This window comes from Peromyscus eremicus, chromosome 3 (assembly GCF_949786415.1).
Source record: "Peromyscus eremicus chromosome 3, PerEre_H2_v1, whole genome shotgun sequence".
NCBI classification, from domain to species: domain Eukaryota; kingdom Metazoa; phylum Chordata; class Mammalia; order Rodentia; family Cricetidae; genus Peromyscus; species Peromyscus eremicus.
The window spans coordinates 82,884,382-82,908,023 of record NC_081418.1 but is presented as its reverse complement, the minus strand read 5'-3'; the positions used below and the strand labels follow the sequence as shown (position 1 = coordinate 82,908,023).

Below are 23,642 nucleotides of genomic sequence, written 5' to 3'. Positions count from 1 at the left end.
ATTGTTTTGATGTGTTCTTGGAGTCTGTTTGCCAGTATTTTATTGAGTATTTTTGCATCATTGTTCATGAGGGAGATCGGTCTGTAGTTCTCTTTCTTTGTTGTATCCTTCTTTGGTTTAGGAATCAGGGTAATTGTAGCCTCATAAAAGGAGTTTGGTAATGTTCCTTCTGTTTCTATTGTGTGGAACAATTTAGAGAGTATTGATATTAACTCTTCTTTGAAGATCTGGTAGAATTCTGTACTGAAACCATCTGGTCCTGGGCTTTTTTTGCTTGGGAGACTTTTAATGACTGTTTCTATTTCGTTAGGGGTTATTGGACTATTTAAATAGTTTATCTGGTCTTGATTTAATTTAGGTATGTGGTACCTATCCCGAAAGTTATCCATTTCTTTTAGATTTTCCAGTTTTGTGGAGTAGAAGTTTTTGAAGTATGACCTGATGATTCTCTGGATTTCCTCAATGTCTGTTGTCATGTCCCCCTTTTCATTTCTGATTTTGTTGATTTGGATGCTCTCTCTCTGTCTTTTGGTTAGTTTGGATAAGGGCTTGTCTATCTTGTTGATTTTCTCAAAGAACCAACTCTTTGTTTCATTAATTTTTTGTATTGTTCTCTTTGTTTCTATTTTATTGATTTCAGCTCTCACTTTGATAATTTCCTGGTGTCTATTCTTCCTGGGAGACTTTGCTTCTTCTTGTTCTAGAGCCTTCAGGTGTGCTGTTAAGTCACTAGTGTGAGATTTCTCCAACTTCTTTATGTGGGCATTTAGTGCTATGAATTTCCCTCGTAGCACAGCTTTCATAGTGTCCCATAAGTTTGGGTATGTTGTGTCTTCATTTTCATTGATCTCTAGGAAGTTTTTAATTTCTTTCTTTATTTCTTCCTTAACCCATTGGTGATTCAATTGGGCATTATTCAGTTTCCATGAGATAGTAGGTTTTCTGTAGTTTTTGTTGCTGTTGAAATCTAACTTTAAACCATGGTGGTCTGATAGAACACAGGAGGTTATTCCAATTGTTTTGTATCTGTTGAGATTTGCTTTGTGGCCAAGTATGTGGTCAATTTTAGAGAAGGTTCCATGGGGTGTTGAGAAGAAGATATATTCTTTTTTGTTAGGATGGAATGTTCTGTAGATATCAATTAAATCAATTTGAGTCATGACATCAGTTAAGTCCTTTATTTCTCTGTTAAGTTTTGATTTGGGAGATCTGTCCAGTGGTGAAAGTGGGGTGTTGAGGTCTCCCACTATTAATGTGTAGGGTTTTATATGTGGTTTAAGCTTTAGTAATGTTTCTTTTACATATGTGAGTGCCCTTGTGTTTGGAGCATAAATGTTCAGAATTGAAACTTCATCTTCGTGGATCTTTCCTGTGATGAGTATGTAATGCCCTTCTTGATCTCTTTTGATTGATTTTAGTTTGAAGTCTATTTTGCTGGATATCAGGATGGCTACACCTGCTTGTTTCTTAAGACAGTTTTATTGGAAAGTCTTTTCCCAGCCTTTTATTCTTAGGTAGTGTCTATCTTTGAATTTGAGATGTGTTTCTTGTATACAGCAGAAAGGTGGGTCCTGCTTTTGTATCCATTCTGTAAGCTTATGTCTTTTTATAGGTGAATTAAGTCCATTGATATTAAGGGATATTAATGACCAGTGATTGTTCATTCCTGTTATTTTTTGGTGGTAGTGTGTGTGTACTTTTCTTCTTTGGGGTTTAATGCTTTGGCTTTATCTATTGCCTGTGTTATCGAGGGTGTATCTGACTTCCTTAGGTTGGAATTTTCCTTCTAGTGCTTTTATAGGGCTGGGTTTGTGGATAAGTATTGTTTAAATCTGGTTTTGTCTTGGAATGTCTTGTTCACTCCGTGTATGATGATTGAAGTTTTTGCTGGGTATATTAGTCTAGGCTGGCATCCATAGTCTCTTAGTGTCTGCAATACATTTGTCCAGGTCCTTCTGGCTTTCATAGTCTCCATTGAGAAATCAAGTGTTACTCTGATGGGTTTGCCTTTATAAGTCACTTGGCCTTTTTTTTTTTAGTTACTCTTAATATTCTTTCTTTATTCTGTATGTTTAGTTGTTTAATTATTATGTGGCAAGGGGAAGTTGTTTTTGGGATCTTGTCTGTTTGGTGTTGTATAGGCTTCTTGTATCTTCATAGGCAATTCCTTCTTTAAGTTGGGTAAGTTTTCTTCTATGATCCTGTTGAATATATTTTCTGTGCCTTTGTGTTGGTATTCTTCTCCTTCTTCTATCCCTATTATTCGTAGGTTTGGTCTTTTCATGGTGTCCCAAATTTCTTGGACATTTTGGTTCATGACTTTGTTGGCTTTAGTGTTTTCTTTGACTGATGAATCTATTTCTTCTACTATATCTTCAACGCCAGAGATCCTCTCTTCCATCTCTTGCATTCTGTTGGTTATACTTGCATCTGAAGTTCCCAATCGTTTACTCAGATTTTCTATTTCCAGCATTCCCTCTGTTTGTGTCTTCTTCATTTTTTCTATTTCCCTTTTCAGGTGTTGGACTGTTTCGTTCACTTGTTTCATTGCTTTTTCATGATTTTCTTTCACTGCTTTATTGTTTTCTTCCAGGACTTTATTCTTTACTTCTACTTTATTTGTCCTTTCCTCTAGTTTTTTAAAGCATTCTTCCCATTTTTTTGTCTTTTCCTCTATATAAGCCTCTACCTTCTTCATGATGTTATTCATAAGGCTGTTTTCTTCTGCTTCTTCCAATTTTTGATGTTCAGGTCTAGATGTTGGAGGAGGGCTAGGTTCTGGTGATGCTGTATTGCTCTTCATTTTGTTGTATGTACTTCTGCCTTGATGTCTGCCCATCTCCTTGTGGTTCGTTCTTGGTCTTGTCAGCACACTTGGTCCAGACAGAGCTGAGAGATTCAGGAAGTCTCTCTCTCTTTTCCAGATGGGAGCTCTCTTGTCCAAATGGGAACTCCAGGGCAGGATGTGAGCTCTTGTCTGGACGGGAAGTTTAGGGCAGAATGAGAGCTCTTGTCCAGACAGGAAGTCCAGGGCAGGATGGGCACTCTTGTCCAGAAGGGAAGTCCGGGGCAGGATGGGAGCTTTTGTCCAGAAGGGAAGTCTGGGGCAGGATGGGAGCTGGGGGCCAGTCTGTAAGTCTCATTAAGTGGCTGGTGTCTCGGGCGGATGGGTGTGGTTACTTGGTTGGGTTTGAGTGGTTGCGGGGCTGGCGGGTGAGAGAGATTTGTCCTGACCGTGGGACAAGCAGGACCAGAAAAACTCTAGCAACACATGGTGGGTAAGGTGAAAAGAGCCAGACAAAATTAAGGAGCCCCTGGGGTGAGGCAAGTCATATAAATATCTTTTATATTTGAAGGAAAACCAATAAATATAAAATCCATATTTCTTGAACCAGCCTACAAAATCCCATGGTGAATGTCTGAGATCTGTGTGGAATACACAGTATGTACATCCATGTCCCATTATGACAGCATCCAGAAGCCCAAGGTTACAGGGATGTGTGTGTGTGTGTGTGTGTGTGTGTGTGTGTGTGTGTGTGTGCACTTTGCACAGGCAACTCAGTGGCTCTTCCTCAGCCTGTAATTAAAAAGAAACAAGTCTCTTCAGCAATAGGTCTTTGTCATCAGTTTGTGGAGAGCAAGCAATAGCCAGAGTTATTTGGGGTTTCCTTGGGACCCTCTGAGCAACAATTTATTAAGATGTAACCCATTCCTGACACTGGAGGTTTCACGTGGTGGTGAAAGATGTCTAGTTGAGGCTTGACAAACCTTTATTATTTGCTGATTTCACTTACATTTCTTTCATATGTTTACATGTTAGGAAGTCTCTACTGAAGTAGGTTTCCATATGGTTCTCAAATGGCTCTTAGTGTTAATTGTCCATTCCTGTATTCCTTCCCTCACTCCTCTCTTTCATCCCTTACATATCTCATTAAAAATGGAGAAATTGAGCTTTTGCCCAACTAGAGCTTTCACTCCTACTGACTAGTGTTCATGGTGCTGAAAGATGATCTGCATTCTAATAGAGGAGAGAGGTGACCACCAACCCAGCCATAAACCCTGTGATCTAGAATGGTTGTGGAAGCAACCAACTTATATGTAATTGGATCCAATGCTTACTCCATGAGATACAACCCATGCCTGATACTGCACTAGTGGCCAAGAACCTGAGACTAGATAGGCCATAGACCCAGTGGAAACCTAGATATTATTTCTGCTAAAGGAACACAGGAATGAAATGACTTGTAATCCTGTTATACCCATAGGTCAGTGTCCTGCTTAGCTTCTATCAGAGAAGCTTCTTGCTGCAGTAGATAGGAACTAATACAGAGCATCACAAGTAGACAAGGTACAGAGAGTGGTAGACCTTGGAACATTCAGTCATAAAGGGAATGTCTTCATCAAACTCCTCCTTGAGGGATCTCTGTGGAAGAGGAGGGGGAAAGATTGTGATAGTCAGAGGGGTGGATGACATCAAGGAAACAGTGTCTTCCAGACACTACAGGATTGATGAAAACAGGAAATCACAGAGACTTACCTAGAACTTGCTATGTACCCCGGCTAGCTTTAATCTTATGGTCCTCTTGCTACTGTCTCCCCAGTTCTGGGATTACAGATGTGAATCTCAACTCCTTGTCATGATATTTTATTTATTTTTGTTTCTTGTATTTTACACAGAATACTGGGTCTATAATGTACTTCTTATATATGCTTTCATGATTCACTACTCTGAATCTTGGAAGGTTCTTTGATTTCTGTTATCATTATTGATTTTCATCCATACACAAATATTTTTTCCTTTGGATGGCAAAAATCTATGATGTTGTGGTCTATTGGTCTTTGTAAAATTATTGCTTGATTTGGGAGGGCTATGCCCCCTTCTGGCAAGGTTTTTATCTGTTCACTATGTCTGCAAGACCACTTTGACCCATTTCAATATAGCTAATTTCTAAATTACCATAGAATATGTATTTTTGGAATAAACACTCTTGGCAGTGTTTGTCTACATCCATGACTTCTTGGAGAAATTTGGTTTCTTTTCTTTTTTTTTTTTAAAGGAGATGACACAATTTTTATTCCTACCACTTGTTTCCAAGTCCCATAATACATTTGGTTTCTTTTATTTCCCTTCCATTTCCCCAAATTTAGAGGCATCTTTCAGTTATAAAAAGTGGTGGGGATGATACTTGGTAGTGTCTTCAGGGTTTATCTTTGCTTCAAGATTAAAGCTTCTCTGATCCCAGTCTTAAATTCATGACCCCCATAATTCCCACAGAGCGATCTCTGGGCAGATCTTTGCATCTCTGTCCCATGCTTGTGATGGAAACTGGAGGCTAAATGTCTGAGACACTGTTCATTGTCCGCAGTGTAAGAGTGGCTTTGCAGATGGGCGATTACAAATTTTGACCCAATAACGCCCCTCTCCCATCTCTCTCCCTTCTTTTATTGCATGTTTTCTTACTCTATTTCCTAATTTGTTGTTGCAATTTTTGAGAGCATATTTTATGATTTCCCTAGGACTGACAATCTGAGATAGCTCTCCTCACATTTCTGCAAAAGTCACCTGATTTAACTATGTCTTGGATTTTAACCCACAGCTGCTATTAGAGCACCTAATAGATTTCTCTTGGAAAGCTATAAATGGATCCCTTTCAGTGATTGCTCATGCTCTCTGTGATGGTAGTTCTGCCTGTTGATTGACACCAGTCACTCTCACACAAACTCCCTAGGCATTTGCTTTTGTATTTGCTGACTGCTTTGCATGGGTCCCTCCAGCCCAGCTCAGCTGCTCAGAATTTATAAACAAGGGCTTTCCAGTGAGAACTGCATCATACAGCAGGGGGAGCAAGATGGAGTCACAGACCCAAGTTCTCATGTCCCTGCTGCTCTGGGTGTCTGGTGAGAAATTAAAAAAATATTACAATTATTTCAGAGTCAGGGCATAATATTTATTACATAATAATACTTTGATAACATGACATTTTAAGGACATTAAATAACAACAAATCAACTCTCATAATGTGTGTTTGTGTTTCTGTGCATGTTCATTGTCATTTCATGATCACAGGTATCTGTGGGGACATCTTGATGACCCAGTCTCCATCCTCCCTGGCTGTGTCAGCTGGAGAAAAGGTCACCCTCAACTGCAAGTCCAGTCAGAGTCTGTTTGGCAGCAATAGCAAGAACTACTTGAACTGGTACCAGCAGAAACCAGGGCAGGCTCCTAAACGTCTGATCTACTTTGCATCCACTCGGGACACTGGGGTCCCTGATCGCTTCACAGGCAGTGGATCTGAGACAGATTTCATTCTTACCATCAGCAGTGTCCAGGCTGAAGATCTGGTATATTACTACTGTCTGCAGCAACACAGTTATCCTCCCACAGTGCGTCAGCCTCCAACAAAAACTTCCTCTGAGTGTCTCACCAGCTGCCTGCACCACACACAGCCCTGGACCTGCACACTTCCCCCTTCTGCCTGAGAACAAGTGTGCCTGAAACACTGATGTAAAAGTTTGCAAAGCCCAGTAAAATATAATGAGTTCAATGTCTCTTATGTCTTGTGGTATGAAAAACGTATATATGGAAATGCAGGAAAGATCCCAGTATTATCTTTCTGTCCTTCTGAAACACATTACCACAAATTCTGTTTCTTCAGTATTAGAGATTTATATTTTTATGGATCTGGAGTTCTGGTGTCTAACATATGACTCTATAGGCTGAAGTGATGATGTAGGCAAACATCATTTCTGCTTGCTGTTCTAGGAAACTTTCTTTTTTTTCTTTTTCTAGCTTCTAGAGGACTTTGTTACTTCTTTACTGCTAAATATTTCTCAAGGTTTTATTTCCTTTTTCATAAATTCTTTTAATTTTAAATTACATTTTAGTTAATTACATTTTTGTGCATGCATGCATGTGTACATGAGTCTTTCTTTTTGTGATATGGTTTCTGGGATAAAACTTAGGTCTGATGTCAAGCTCTGTGGCAAGTGTCTTTGCCTTCTCAACAATCTTGCTTCACATTGAGTTTATTAATGTTTCTTCATTGCATACAAATGTCATAAATCAATGTCTTTCAAGTATATCATATATTTAGTTCATATCCAACAACCTTTCTCATTTCCCCTTCTCTTCCCTGCTGTTATCCATTTTTACATTATCCATGTAATCTCTTGTATTTTTATTACAGACATACACATATATACATAAGTACATACACACATTTGTACACTCATACCACACACATATCCACATATACAAACACTCACACATATACATGATCATGAACACATAAAGAGATACACATACATGCACATATATACATGTACACACACAAACTTAGCACACAGCATATTTAGGATCCACAAAGGAATGAAAATGTGATATTTGTTGCCCATATTTCTGTGGCCACTTCTCCCTCAGAGGACTCCTCATCTGCTTTCCAACTGTGGAGACCAAGAATCCTCTCTCCACTCTAATGTTGGATGTAATGTTGTTTTAGCATGTGCTGCTCTCCAGTCTTTCCATCACATATCCATTAGTAGAATTTAGTGTTTTTAGAGGGCAATCATTTGTGCACCTGTGTGAAGTATATGCAAATTAATCTTATCAATATTTTGATTAAGAAACTTATCAAGCACCTATTTTGGAGATATAGTGGGGAACAAGTGTGTTACAGACTACATAAAATTGCTGGAGATCTCCAAATACCTTAAAGCTATCTTCTTGGGAATCAGTGTGTCCAAACTTGCATGGTGTGGTTGTGCCTAGAAACACAGCTGTGCCAGGTGTTTCCCCAGGAAAATCTTGAAGTCTGTGGACTGTGCTGAGTTTAGAGTTTTCTTCACTGTGACAACACATATGAGGAAAACAACTTAAAGGGCAAAGATTTCTTCAGCTCACAGTTTCTGTTTCAGACTAAGGTAGATTAACATCGTTTCTGTGGTTCTAAATGAGGTTGAATATCATGGAGGAAGGACATGACAGGGGAAAGATGCTTACCTCATGGCAGCTGAGAAGCAAAGGGAGGTAGGATGAAGCCAGGGACTGGACACAGTCTTTAGAAGCATTCCCCTAGTTCCTCAGTTAGCACTGACTTCATACTTTCCACCAGCTCCCAATAATGCCATTTAATCACGAATCAAGAAAATATGCTGTTTTGGTTGATCTTCCGGATTTCAAAAAGCACATTCCAAGCTCAGAGTCTCTCTCTTCCTGCTGTCTGCAGATCTGGATGTAGAACTCTGTTCACTCCTCTAGCAGTGTGTCTGCCTGAATCCCTCAATACTCACTGCCATGATGACCATACACTAAAGCTCTGAAATTGTAAGGAAGCCCAATTAGATGCTTTCCTTTGTAAGAGTTACCAAGGCCATGGTGTCTCTTCACAGCAATGGAACATTGATGAATACTTCTACTTTATGGTAATTTACATTTGTTGAGGAATATACCTAGTGAAGGATTAGCTGAATTGTATGTTAGTTCCATGTTTTCTTGAGGACCCTCAATAATGAATGAAGTTCACAGTGCCCATGCCAGTGTGCAGTCCCTTCTGCAGCAGATACTGCTTGCTCTTTTTGTACAGCCTTGCTTTCATTTATAGTCATTATCATGATTTCTTTTTAATTTGTTACTTAGGTGAAGTGATTTTTATATTTTTGCTTTTCTTTCTATCCCATTGTTAAAAAATGTGAAAAATCCACATGCCACGAAAGATCATGTAGAAGTCACTAACTATCTTCAGAAGAACCCAAGTTATTGATATCCTGGATCATCCTTTACATTCAAACATAAGTATTTATTCAGAAGTGATTTGATAATGTTTAGTCTTCTGCTCCATATTGACATGCTTAGAATGGTGGAGCTGAAAGTAATATTAAGGCTTTGCCTGAATGAAGCTGTGTTTCCCATGTGATAAAGAGCTCAGCTGTAACTTGTTGATCTGTTTTCTCCCTCTCATACAAGTTTAATAATTTCCTATGATTTTTCCAAAGACAAGTGAAACATGATGGCAGTTGGACCATCTAAATAGGAGGGATTTCATTTTATGCTATAGCACTGTATGAGGATATTGTGTGCCTTGTACACAGTAATAAATAACATCATCCTCATGTTCCATTCTGCTGACTCAGGTATGAATGTCCTGACTTTACCAACCATATTACAGGATTAGAAACCTGATCTACACTGCATAATATCTTTATCAGTTATTGACAGAATATGCATTTAGAAAGTTGTTTCATCTCCAGTCAAGACCCACTGTCACTGAGCCTGTCAGGACCCTGAGGTTCCTGTTTGGAAAGCTTATAAATCAGTAGCTTTTGGCACTATTCTGGCTTATGTATTATCTATTTCAAGTAGGTGTTTATATCACTTAGTAGGAAGCAGTGATTTCATGTATAAGAGATGGAGCTCAAATCTCTACTGAAGATAGCCAGAGATAGGAGTCTGAGTTATCTGAATATCTCCAGAGGATCCTGAGAGAATGACAGATTAGCATGAGGTCATATGAATTTATTAGCCAATCAAATATTTGTGCATTTTCTGACATTCCATACTGGGTACTGGGTGGTTTTGTTTTGCACACCCACAATATCCAATTTTGAATATAAAAACTCAAAGTTTTTATGCAATAAAAGGCCTCCCAGGATGACCCGTTCCGGGGCCAGGTTATTGGGTGAGACCCGAGGAGGCACCTCCTGAAAGATCAATGGGGGCGAGAGAGAAAGGAGACCAGGCGCATAAAGGAAGACAAAGTCAGTCTGAGTCGTGTCAAGGTCTCGTTTATTGCAAGGGGAGTCAGGCTTATATATGCTGGGAGCTAGGAGAAGTAGATAGGGGTATGGAAAATTACTAGGAAGAAGTTAGGGTAGGGTAGGTTCAGGGTTCCAGGGCTTGATCAACAGACCATGCAGCAAACCATCATGTTTCAGGAAGTTAATCTAAAAGTACATACTGTGGTTTTGTTGAAAAATGGTTGCTATTGAAACTGTTAACGGAAGGTTAGGTACACAGCTTTTTCCCATCAGAATCAGTTAGGCTACTTGGCTCCTGACAATTCCCACTTCTTTCTATAAAATGGCCAAAGCAGGCTTTGGTCATAAATCGAGAGGGCCCCTGTCTTAGGCTGTATGGGGAGCGTCCTGTGTCTGGCAACGTGCCATGTTGAGCCGGTCTCTGGCGACCTCGGTACGTTGTGCTCCCAGCACAGGCCCCATACTATTCCTCGTTGTGCTCCCAGCACAGGCCCCATACTATTCCCGTCATTGAGTATACTCTAGCCTTTAGTTGTAAGGGGTTTTAGGTTCGTAGGACGCTGAACCTGAGCCTTTCACCTGTTTCGATAGTTTGATCTTGAGTTTCTATCTGATGGTAGTGTACTGAAACGGTTTTTGATAGGGCCAAATCGATCTGATTTTTGATGAATTGTGTTAGTTGTTGAAAAGCCCAAGGACCAAAGGTGAGGAGGAGAAGGAAAATGACCAAGGGGGCCAAGAGGGTGGGGATCAGAGTAGAAAGCCAAGGGGACCCCTTTAGCCAGCCCTCAAACCAATTGTTTTGATTTTCAAAATCATGTTTTCTTTGTGCCAATCTTTCTCTTAGTTTCTCCATTGATTCTCTGACTACCCCAGTGTGATCGGCATAAAAGCAGCATTCTTCCTTCAAGGCTGCACATAATCCCCCCTCCTTTAAAAATAGTAAATCTAGACCTCTTCTGTTTTGTAACACAACCTCAGAGAGCAAGGTTAAAGTCTTCTCCAGAGCAGAAACGGATCTTTCTATGTCCTCTAGGTCAGTAGTCATAGCCATTTGTAACTGCATAAGGTGGTTGCTCTGCACGAGGGCAGTAGTTCCTGTACCAATTCCTGCAGCGATGCCCCCAATACCTAACAATAGGGCATTAGTCATAGACACAGGTTCTCGAGTGTATCTGCCTCTCTGCTCAAAGAATTCCATCACTGAGCTCTCTCGATGATAAGTGACACGAGGCCATAACTGGACCATGACACAAAATTCATGTGAATCATTAAATATCTGAGCAGATACACAAGGGGTCAATCCTGTGTTACAGGCCCAGTAGGACCCGTTGGGGGCTTCGATATAATAGCTCCCTTTATAGGGTGTCAACGTTTGTTTACAGAGGTGACTATGGGTCGATGGAATCTTGTCCAAACAAGAACCTCGTCCGGAGACTTCAGGGAGTGTTAGCTTATGTGGCTTAGTCTGACACCTATTGCTTGGGGAAGTGAGGTTATTGGCAGTAGACTAAAAGGCGATTCCTTCATAATAAGGGGGACTGGAGGTAAGGCAGAGCCAGCAACCCAAGGTTTGGTTTGGATTTGTGGCATTTAGGGCCAGATAAGCTCCCTGGACCAAATTAAACAATCTATCTCCTGTTCCCCCAAAAGGAGAAAGGAGAGTGCTATTACTGGAGTCTACGATGGTAGTCACGGTGCTTGTATGGTAGGGAAAGGGACGAGGATGAGGTGAGGGGGGAGGAGGAGAAGGTGATGGCACCTTTTCATGATTGGAGGGGACCTTTTGGTCAGAGAGAACTAAGTTGGGCCCTACCGACTTTGGGTACAGGTTTTCTATTGTTAGCAAGATCTTGAAAATGACTCCTTTATCTGTGCCATCAAGATACCAGCAGAGTCCCCATGTTTTTCCTGAGGGCCATTCTCGATTTGCCCTACCCTGAGGGGTGAAGGTTATGTTTAAAGGTAATGATAGCCCGTGATTATGGGCTGTCCAAGTATAGGAGCTAAAGCAAAAACGTCTATTCGTGCTAGGCTTACTGTATCCTCTTGTAACTGAAATAAGGTCCCAAGATGAAGTTGGTTCCCAGTAAGCTGCCCCTGTAGTTTCACAACCCCATCAAGCACAAAAGAAGGTCTCGAATCCCCCACATCTGGCAGCCATGGCTCGGCTTCTACCGTCCTTAGGGCAGACATAAAAGTCAGATTGTGCTAACCTACAAAGAGCTGTAGGACTAACACAGCCTGGGGCGGTCATCATGGCAGGGTTATTATCATGGAATGTCCCACAAGGGCTTGACCAAGTGGTTTTAGGACTGTGAGGAAATTGATTGCAGGTTGGAATCATTTGACCTCCTGTACCATTTAACTGGTGTTGGTCAATAGTAGGTATATCCCAAGAATCCAATCCTGCAGCCAGCTGACAGAAGTCGGGAGTGAGTGATGGCCACCAGGAATAGGGAGCATGGTTTGCAGTAACCCTCCAGACCTCCTCCCCGTTACTGTGAAAATTCGCCAGGTAAGCTTTTAATAGCATGGGGGCTTTCCTCAGAGATGCAGGAGAGGGGAAGGGGGAAGAGTAGTAAGCAAGCGATGAAGCAGGGGTTGGTTTTCTGAGGCCCGCGATGAACAGGTCCTGCCATTGAGATGTCCGTGGCTCCCTTTATTTTCCAAGTCGGAGGCATTTCTGAAAGAAAAAGAGAGAATTTTTGTCTCAGGGTTGTGTCCTGGACATAACAGTTATTTTTTCCTTAGTCTAGGGAGGCAGTCTGTGTAGAGTAAGGCTTAATCAGTCTTTCTGGTAGCCAACGAGCCCCATTTTCCTTGGAGTCATAAATACATGCAGACCCCTTTCCCCAGATTTTAACTGGATCAGGACCACCCCATTTTCTGGTTATTGGATCTTTCCAAAGGGCCTGTGCATATCCTTGTTTGGTTTCTGGGTGCCAGTGTTGCTCAGCCGCAGATTTTCCAAAAACATCCAATGTCAGAAAATTTAATACAAATAGGGCATGAGAAAGTAGAGCTTTGTGGTTTCCCTTAAGGGGAAATAGTGTCTCTTGTGAGCTGAGTTTATTAAGAGTATATTTTAAAGTTTGATGGGCTCTCTCCATGATACCTTGGCCTTGAGGGTTATAGGGTATTCCAGTGATGTGTTTAATTCCTAATTGTAAACAAAATTGTCTAAATTTGTTACTAGTATATCTCGTACCATTATCAGTTTTTATACATTTCGGCTGACCCAGCACTGTGAAGACATGTAACATATGATTGATAACATCTTTGGTGGCTTCTCCACTATGAGCGGAGGCACAAATAAATCCATTGAAGGTATCTACAGTAACATGTATAAACTTTAATTTGCCAAAAGAAGGAACATGGGTGACATCCATCTGCCATATTTGTCCAGGTATAAGCCCTCTGGGGTTTACTCCATAATGAGGTTCGGGTAAGAGCATCAGGCAATTTTTACAGCTTTTTACAATTTCCCTAGCCTGTTCTCTAGTAATTGAGAACCTTAGTCTCAGAGTTTGAGCATCAAGGTGATGAAGGTGGTGTGCCTCACGAGCAGCTGCTACCTGATCATGTTCCAAGTGAGAAATCAAGATAGAACATGTAGCAGAATCGGCAAGTTCATTTCCCTGAGCTAGGGGTCCAGGTAGGCCTGTGTGGGCACGAATATGGCCAACATAAAAGGGTAGCGACCTTTGTCGGATTAATTTTTGTAATTCAGAAAACATTTGGAAGGTGGAAGTAATGGGTTGGATTATTGGGACCATTTCCAAAGCCTGTAAAGCCCCTACCACATATCTACTGTCTGAATACAAATTAAAGGAGCGATCTTCAAAATTTTTAAAGACAGCAAGGGCAGCATATAGCTCCACCAGCTGAGCTGACTTGAAAGGGGTTGTCATAACGTTCCTTTGGCCATTGAGAACATAAGCAGCTTTACCATTACTTGACCCATCTATGAAAAGCACAGGGGAGTCCGGGATGGGCTCCATTCGAGTATTTTTAAGAAAAACAAAAGAAGTGAGGTTGAAGAATTGTAGGAGTTTGTTACTGGGCATCTGTGTGTCAAGTTTTCCTTCGTAGGTGCAGACAAGGATGGCCCAGTCAGGACTGTGGGTGCATAACCATTCAAGTTGCTCTTTATCATATGGCATAACAATAATATCAGGGTCATGCCCAAAGTATCAAGTGGAGGCTTTTATTCCTAACATTATTGATTGGCAAACTAGGGAAGAGTAGGTGGGAAGGATTTTTCTTTTAGTAACAGGAAGATGTACCCACAGTAAGGGTACAGGCTCTTGCCAAAGCAGGCCCGTAGGGGCAAAATCAGTAGAAAAAAATGATCAAATACAATGGGAGGGTTGGGTCAAAATATCCCGTATGTTGTTGAGTGATGTCCATTTCAACCTTTTGTAATACCCTCTCTGCCTCCATCATAAGGTATCTAGGGGATTGAGGGTCGGAATCTCCTTTGAGGATATCTTCAAGGGGGCATACCTCTCCTTTGGTTATTTTTAAATAGGGTCGCAGCCAATTGATATCCCCTAAAAGCTTTTGAAAATCATTGAGACAATGAAGTGTATCTTTTCTAATCTGGATTTTTTGTGTATAGAGGAGGTCCGGGTGTAACCCAAACCCTAAAAACAGGAATGGGTATTGGGTTTGTATCTTCTCTGGAGCTATATGAAATCCCCAGTCCTGAAGTGTGGTAATTATCTTTTGAGCTACATTTTGTGTTTTTCTTCGGATTTCCCTGCTATTAACAAATCATCCATATAATGTATAATATAAACTTGGGGTACTGGACCCTCACTGGATCTATAGACTGAGCTACATACTTTTGACATAGCATAGGGGAATTGGCCATTCCTTGGGGCAATACTCCCCATTGAAATTGAGGGTTAGGCCCAACATGATTCACAACAGGTATAGAAAAGGCAAAGTGTTTGCAATCTAGAGGATGCAGGGGGATAGAGAAAAAGCAATCTTTGATATCTATGACTATTTTAAAATATTTTTTGGGAATGGCCACAGGAGATGGAAACCCAGGCTGTAACGCTCCCATGGGGACCATGGTTTTGTTTACTTCCCTGAGATCCTGCAATAGCCTCCGTTTTCCAGTCTTTTTCTTTATCACAAAAATAGAAGTGTTCCATGGAGATGTGGAAGGTTCAAGATGCCCTTGTTCTAATTGTTCCTGCACCAACTGAAGGGCAGCCTGTACCTTTTCTTGAGGCATGGACCACTGGTCTATCCAAACTGGATCGTCTGACTTCCAAGTTATTTTATTGGCTTGGCGTGCAGGAGGAACAGTGGTCCTTAGGAAAAAAGGTCTGTCCCCAATCCTCTTTTATCCAGCTTAGGGGTGGGCTGAGTTCGTCCTTGTTCAAACTTCCCCAACCCTTTACCAGGCAGAAAGCCTGTCTTTAGCATCATTTGGGTCACTTTATCATTGGGACTCATCATAATGACCCCCATCTGTGTCAAAATGTCTCTTCCCCACAGGTTGGTCGGCAACCCCTCAACTATAAAGGGCCTTACTGCTCCAGTATTTCCCTCGGGGTCTTTCCATTTTAAGAATTTAGAGCTTTGTAACGTATTTTGGATTTGGCCTATTCCCTTTAAATGTGTGGCAGTGGGTTCCAGTGGCCATGAATCAGGCCAGTATTTTTTTGCTATAATGGTGGCATCAGCGCCGTATCAAGAATACCCAAAAATTGCTTCCCCTCCAAGGAGAGGTTGAGTATAGGCTGGCCCTCTGTTAATTGTTGTACCCAAAATATATCTGAAGATCCTGGTGTTGAGTGACCACGAGTTGTACCCTTATGCGAAAATCGTCCAACCATCGGGAAAGGAAGGGCCTGTGCAATGCGGTGGCCTGTGGGGATGGTGATAGGACCCCAAGAGGCCATGGCCAGGGATTTTATTTCTCCTTGATGGTCAGCATCTACTGTGGAGGGAACAATGGAGAGCCCTTGTAGTGAGCTGGAGTCTTGGCCTATAATTAGGAAGAACATACCAGGCGGGGGAGGGCCAAGGACCCCGGTTTCTATAATCACTGTGCCCTCTTCCGGGGTTACAATCTGGGTGGTGGGGGAACAGAGGTCCAATCCTGCACTTCCTGGTGTGGCTCGGGCTAGGCCTGAGGAAGCTGAGCCAAGGCTGTCTGGGGCAGTGGGGTCCCGTGTACCCGGTTGTTGCTGAAGGGGTTTTTTGGGGTTACACGGGATTGTAATGGATGGGTGGGGCCCTGAAATGGGGCCCGCATCCCATTTCCCGATACTGCAGACAATGGCTGGCCATTAATATCAGTCCTGGAGCAGCAGTCCTTGGCCCAATGTCACCCCCTTTTGCATCGAGGGCAGAGCCCTGGGGGTGGAATGTTTAGATTATTATTAAAAGAGGATCCTTCACCTTGGGTGCTAGGGCACTCTCTGGCGAAATGTCCAGGGCGCCCACATTTGAAACAGTTCTTGCCTCCATAATTTGGCCCTCTGATGGGCGCCTGAAGCACAGCACCTATGGCCATACTAATGGATTTAGAGATCTTGTGATCAAAGGAGTCTACCTCATTACATAGCTTGATCATGCCATTGAGATCCATGGCCTTAGTTTTGCCTCTTAAGGCTGCTCTGCAGGCTGCATTGGCATTTTCTATGGCCAATTGTTTAACCATAATATTTTCCAACCCATCCTCTCCCAGAATTTGCTGTGGGATGGTCTGTATGTCAAGTGTGTTGCTGATTGGTCAGTAAATAAATCACTGATTGGCCATTGGCTAGGCAGGAAGTATAGGCGGGACAAGGAGAAGAATTCTGGGAAGTGGAAGGCTGAGAGGGAGACACTGCTAGCCACCACCATGACAAGCCGCATGTGAAGGTGCCGGTAAGCCACGAGCCATGTGGCAAGGTATAGATTAATAGAAATGGATTAATTTAAGCTGTAAGAACAGTTAGCAAGAAGCCTGCCACGGCCATACAGTTTGTAAGCAATATAAGTCTCTGTGTTTACTTGGTTGAGTCTGAGTGGCTGTGGGACTGGCGGGTGAGAGAGATTTGCCCTGACCATGGGCCAGGCAGAAAAACTCTAGTAGCCTGGCAACGAACTGGGCATAAGGTTCGCTGTTGCCTTGGACTATCTTAGACAGGGAAGTAGTGGCTGCCCCTGTCGCAGGCACAGCCCGCCAGGCAGCCATCGCTGCCTGGGCTGTTTGTACCAGAAGCCCTGCTGGGAGTTTTTGTTGCTTTTCCTCTGTGGCATACTTGCCCCTTCCTGTAATTTTATCCGAAGACCATGAGGCCGTCTGGGAGCCCTTTTTATTTATGACGGCCTGTGTTTCAGCTCTATCTATAAATTCAGCCTTCCAGGTCAAAAATTGACTTTGAGTTAACACTGACTGTACCACTTTGTTCCATTCATGAGGCAACAAACTGCCCCCCTGAGCCAGCCCTTCAAGGACTGAAATTGTGAGGGGGGAGTTGATATCATAATTCTTCACTGCCGAATGCAAATCTTTTAAATGCCTGATTTTTAGCTTTCTATATATGACCTGGCCATTAGTGTCACCCCCCTGCTCCTCTGTTGGTTCTTCCTCTTCCCCTTCGGAAGCTGAGGCGCCTTGCTCTGCACCCTCAGCGTCCTCATCATCATCCTGAGTGGTGTCAACTTGTCCCCCTGCGTCCTGGGACTGAGTACCAGAGCGGGTCATTACTGGGAAGGAGAGGGAAATGGTGGGCAGTATCTTTTTGATTTTTTCTACTTTTGGTTTGGCCTTCGACTGGGAGCCTGAGTGATGGGAGTTACTGGAGGCGGTGGGAAGGGTGGTGTTGGCCTCTCCTGTAAGGTCAGCTTGTAACTCCTGTATCTGTTGGGCAAGATCCCTCAACTCTTTTCATAGAAAGAACATCTTTTAAATTGGTGATCTGGTTTAGAAGAGATTCCTTGGTCTCTAAAAGGCCTTGCATTCCCGGTATAGCACAGACCATTTGTCCCAGCACTGTTTCTCTATGAGTAGGGGCTTTTGGGGCACTGGGAATAGGAGGGACATAGGGAGGCAGGGGGGGCCAAAGAAGGCGCCTCTCACCAAATAGGATCTGGGACTGAGTAAAAGGATGAGGGTCATATCTTTCCTTTTCATAGCGTGCTGCCTCCTCTTCCAAGCTTACTTCAGACGAGGGGTCAAGCCATTCATCGCCTGACGCATTTTTGTAAATGACAGGGTAGATCTTTTTACAAGATTGAGTGGCAGTGAGTGGTTTTATTAGGTGGGGTGTTAACTCATTAGGGATAGGCTCATCGATAAGAGAGGGGGCACGCGAGACCGGGGCGGCTGCAGGGTCGCCTGTGATCTCGATGTTCTTTTGAGCCTCCGTTAGGGGAGAAGCGGCCGTTTTTGTTTTACTTTCATTTTTTTTAAAGATTTACTTATTTATTTATTATGTATACAGTGTTCTGTTTGCATATATCCCTGCAGGCCAGAAGAGGGAGCCAGATCTCATTCAGATGGTTGTGAGCCATCATGTGGGTGCTGGGATTTGAACTCAGGACCTCTGGAAGAACAGCCAGTGTTCTTAACCTCTGAGCCATCTCTCCAGCTCCCTTACTTTCATTTTTTAACGGAGTGGCCGCCGCACCTCCAGACTCATTATCGGGTGTCAGGCAGGGGGAGTCTGAGAGAAAATCCTCTGCAAGGGCTAGTAAATGTGAAACACGCCTGTCTCCCTCTGCTTCCTTTAGAACATCTCTAATCACACCATAAAAACTAAAAAAGGCATCGGGGACATTTTCCCCGTCTCTGAGTAATTTGTTAATATCTTTTCCAACCTTGTTCCAAGTCAAAGGGTGAATTCTTGGGCTGTTAATCACTAACCAGGGGCATTTCTCCTCCACATATTGGAAGAATTTTATCAAATCCTTTTTCTTAACTCTTATTCCTCTCCCCCTAAGATTACCTTTCATCTCCTTGAGAAAAATAGCCTCTTTAGATAAATTTTTGCCCATGATCGATGGGATGACACACTTACCTCAAGACTCTCCCGCGTTGCACGAGTGATGCGGTCCGGGCGTCTCTACCCTGATCCTCTCTGGGGCCCCTTCCATTGTCTGTCGTCCAGCAGGTCACCGTGCCTCAAGCCCCATGTTTGGGCACCACTTGACCTGTCCCGTGGGCCAGGTTATTGGGTGAGACCCGAGGAGGCACCTCCTGAAAGATCAATGGGGGCGAGAGAGAAAGGAGACCAGACGCATAAAGGAAGACAAAGTCAGTCTGAGTCATGTCAAGGTCTCGTTTATTGCAAGGGGAGTCAGGCTTATATATGCTGGGAGCTAGGAGAAGTAGATAGGGGTATGGAAAATTACTAGGAAGAAGTTAGCGTAGGGTAGGGTTCAGGGAAAGGTCTCTTTGTTCCAGGGCTTGATCAACAGACCATGCAGCAAACCATCATGTTTCAGGAAGTTAATCTAAAAGTACATACTGTGGTTTTGTTGAAAAATGGTTGCTATTGAAACTGTTAACGGAAGGTTAGGTACACAGCTTTTTCCCATCAGAATCAGTTAGGCTACTAGGCTCCTGACACCAGGATTTTCAAATACCATTTCACTCTTTGTATGTGATCACCATCACCAGAGTCCAGATCCCTCTTCTTTGTTGACTCTTTCTCTCACAAATGCAATATCCCTGCCCTGCTCATAAATGACAAATCCTGCTCATCTCTCATGACACCGGGGAAGTAGCATGGCCCTAAAGCTCACTCAGTGCTGCTTTTCTTCCTTATCTCTGAACTCACATGGGATCCTGAAAATTAGTACCCCAAGTTATGCAGAAGGAACCTCAATCTGAGAACTCAAACAGTAAGCCAAGAGAAGAACTGAGATTTCTCCTAATTCTCGAAGAGAAGGCCTCCGTGGGAAGTCATATCCAAATTACCTGGTGGGTAAAGTGATACGGAAAGAGCTAAGGAGTGGGTATACAGTTTAATAGGGGAGCCACTGGAACACCTGCTTTCTATCATTGGAAGTGAACCAGTGGAATCCATGCTACCCACAGCAGTGGATAGAAGTCCACTCTGAAGTTCTTTATCTGTTCGAAGGACATAATACCCACAACACTCAAGTGTAACACAACATCAGATGCAGGTGTCCATGTTAGAGGAGCACAGGTGGCAATTGAAGTTCAAGGTGTCAGCTCACCAGGAGGTGAATTTCTGATGATGGACTCTAGGTCTCCATAAGCAGGGCAGATTTTGTTCATGAAAGTCATCCTGTATAAAGACTTCCTAAACTTAGAATGCAGTAATAAACTCTCACATTCTCAGGCACCACCCTGCTGATATTTGCCCTGGCCTTTTGCCACTGAACCAGTCAGAGACTGCAGCTGGAAGCCTCATAGATCAGGAGCTGGGAAGACTGGACTGGTTTATATAGAAGCCAAGTTAAATAGTGGTTCTGACTAGAGTTGAGGACATGGAGACTGGCTCTCCAAAGATGGACTGAGAGAGTGTAGTTTGGGTCATCTCAAAATCTCCTGTGGGTCTTAAATAAGTAGGAAATAAGTTCATCGGGGAAAGAAATTCAATGTCATATGCAATATGGCAATCTATTTCTTAATTTAACATTTACTGTGATTTATGAACTAAAAGTGTTCAATTTTTAAAAAGGACCGATATTTGTAAACCATTTGTTAGAATTTGCTCATAACATCACGCTCCTTCTATTTGACAATCTTCATCAGATCCCAGGTCCTTCTTGTCAAATCTCTCTGAAGACCACAGGTCTAAATCCCATAAGACCTGAATTTGCATATGTTGTATGTGAACTGAACACACATGGGTGGGAGCAGCATCCCACAGATCACCATGAATCCCCGTTCACTTTATTTCTCTCCTCCTTCCTCGTCAGAGATCCAGAGCATCAGCAACCCCAGGAGTTGAGTAGGGAGCATCATTTGAGAAGTTGAACTAAGAATTCCAGGCCCTTCCTGTGTTCCCTCCCTTGCCCCTCTCTTTCATCCCTTACATATCTCATTGAACATAAAGAAATTGCGCTGGTGCCTAACTAGAGCCCATTCCCCTACTGACTAGTGTTCATGGTGCTGAAAGATAATCTACATTCTACCAGAAGAGAAAGGTGACCACCAACCCAGCCATAAACCTTATGATCTAGAATGGTTGTGGGAGTAACCAACTTCTAGGTAATTGGATTTAAGGCCCATTTCACAGAATGCAACCATACCTGATACTGTTTTGGTGGCCAAGAACCTGAGCCTAGATAGGACATGGACCTAGAGGAAACCCGGATACTATTGTTCTGCTAAAGGAACACAGCAATGAAGTGACTCCTAATGACATTCTGTTATACCCATATGTCAGTGTCCTGCTAAGCTACCATCAGAGAACTATTGCAGAAATGTGAGGAGAGCTATCTCAGACTGACGGTCCTAGGGAAATCATAAGATATGCTCAAAAATTGCAACAACAATTAGGAGACAGAGTACCCTCTCTTTCATCCCTTACATATCTCATTGAACATAAAGAAATTGTGCTGGTGCCTAACTAGAGCCCATTCCCCTACTGACTAGTGTTCATGGTGCTGAAAGATAATCTACATTCTACCAGAAGAGAAAGGTGACCACCAACCCAGCCATAAATCTTATGATCTAGAATGGTTGTGGGAGTAACAACCCACAACCATGTACTCCAGGCTAGCTTTAATCATATGATCCTCTTGCTGCTGTTTCCCTAGTTCTGGGATTACAGATGTGAATCTCAACTCCTTGTCATGATACTTTTTTTTTGTTTTTGCTTTTTGTACTTTACACAGAATACTGGGTCTATAATGTACTTCTTATATATGCTTTCATGATTCACTACTCTGAATCTTGGAAGGTTCTTTGATTTCTGTTATTGCTATTGATTTTCATTCATACTTAAATATTTTTTCCTTTTGATGGCAAAAATCTATGATGTTGTGGTCTATTGGTGTTTGTAAAATTATTGCTTGATTTGGGAGGGCTATGCCCCCTTCTGGCAAGGTCTTTATCTGTTCACTATGTCAGAAAGACCACCTTGACCCATTTCAATATAGCTAATTTCTAAATTACCATAGAATATGCATTTCTGGAATAAACACTCTTGGCAGTGTTTGTCTACAGTCATGACTTCTTGGAGAAATTTGGTTTCTTTTATTCCTCTTCCATTTTCCCAAATTTAGAGCCATCTCTCAGCTACCAAAGTTGTGGGGATGACACTTGCTAGTTTCTGCTGAGATTATCTTTGCTTCCATATTAAAGCTTCTCTGATCCAGGTCTTAAATTCATGACCCCCATGATTTCCACAGAGCAAATTCAGGGCTGCTCTTTGCATCTCTGTCCCATGCTTATCCTGAAACTGGAGGCCAATATCTGAGACACTGTTCAATGTCCTCAGTTTAATAGTGACTTTGCAGATGGGTGATAACAAATTTTGACCCAGTCCCCCCTCTCTCCCTCCCTCTCTCTCTTCTTTTCTTTTATTGCATGTTTCCTTACTCTGTTTCCTAATTTGTTGTTGCAATTTTTGAGCATATCTTATGATTTCCGTAGGACTGTCAGTCTGAGATGGCTCTCCTCACATTTCTGCGAAAGTCACCGGATTTAAATATGTCTTGGATTGTAGTCCACAGTGGCTATTAGAGCACCTAGTAGATTTCTCTTGGGAAGTTGTAAATGGATCCCTTTCAGTGATTACTCATACTCTCTGTGACGGTACGTTTGTCTGTTGATTGACACCAGCCACTCTCATACAAACTGCCCAGGCATTTGCCTTTGTATTTGCTGACTGCTTTGCATGGGCCCCTCCAGGCCAGCCCAGCTGCTCAGAATTTATAAACCGGGGCTTTCCCATGAGAAACTGCATCATACAGCAGGGGAAGCAAGATGGAGTCACAGACCCAAGTTCTCATGTTCCTGCTGCTCTGGGTGTCTGGTGAGAAACCGCAAACTATTGTAATCATACCAGAGTCACTTCTTTGTGTATAAGAAATTTGCAAGTTATCTCAGGGCATAATATTTCTTATATAATAATACTTTGATAATATGACATTATAAGGACATTAAATGACAACAAATCAACTGTCATAATCTGTGTTTGTGTTTCTGTGCATGTTCATTGTCCTTTCATGATCACAGGTATCTGTGGGGACATCTTGATGACCCAGTCTCCATCCTCCCTGGCTGTGTCAGCAGGAGAGAAGGTCACCATCAACTGCAAGTCCAGCCAGAGTCTGTTTGGCAGCAATAGCAAGAAGAACCACTTATCCTGGTACCAGCAGAAACCAGGGCAATCTCCTAAACTGCTGATCTACTATGCATCCACTCGGGACACTAGGGTCCCTGATCGCTTCACAGGCAGTGGGTCTGGGACAGATTTCACTCTCACCATTAGCAGTGTCCAGGCTGAAGACCTGGCAGATTACTACTGTCAGCAGCATTATAGCTATCCTCCCACAGTGCTTCAGCCTCCAACAAAAACCTCCTCTGAGAGTCTCACCAGCTGCCTGCACCACACATAGTCCTGGACCTGCACACTTCCCCCTTCTGCCTGAGAACAAGTGTGCCTGAAACACTGATGTAAAAGTTTGCAAAGCCCAGCAAAATATAATGAGTTCAATGTCTCTTATGTCTTTTGGTATGAAAAATGTATATATGGAAATGCAGGCAAGAACTCAGTATTATTTTTCTATTCCTTCTGTAACACATTACCACAAATTATGTTTCTTCAATACTAGAGATTTGTATTTTTATGGTTCTGGAGTTCTGGTGTCCCACATATGACTCTATGGGCAGAAGTGATGATGTAAGCAAACATCACTTCAGCTTGCTGGTCTAGGAAAGTTTCTTTTCT

General features: G+C 42.5%; 2 gene segments (V, D, J or C); both read left to right on the top strand.

The window, feature by feature from the left end:
- The first annotated feature begins 5,849 nt into the window (after window positions 1–5,849).
- Window positions 5,850–6,480, top strand: LOC131906419 (immunoglobulin kappa variable 4-1-like). The segment is given in 2 exon segments: window positions 5,850–5,898; window positions 6,068–6,480. Coding segments are annotated over 2 exon segments (462 nt in total).
- Window positions 6,481–22,675: 16,195 nt separating this feature from the next.
- LOC131906418 (immunoglobulin kappa variable 4-1-like) lies at window positions 22,676–23,417 on the top strand. The segment is given in 2 exon segments: window positions 22,676–22,724; window positions 22,928–23,417. Coding segments are annotated over 2 exon segments (432 nt in total).
- The last annotated feature ends 225 nt before the right edge of the window (window positions 23,418–23,642 follow it).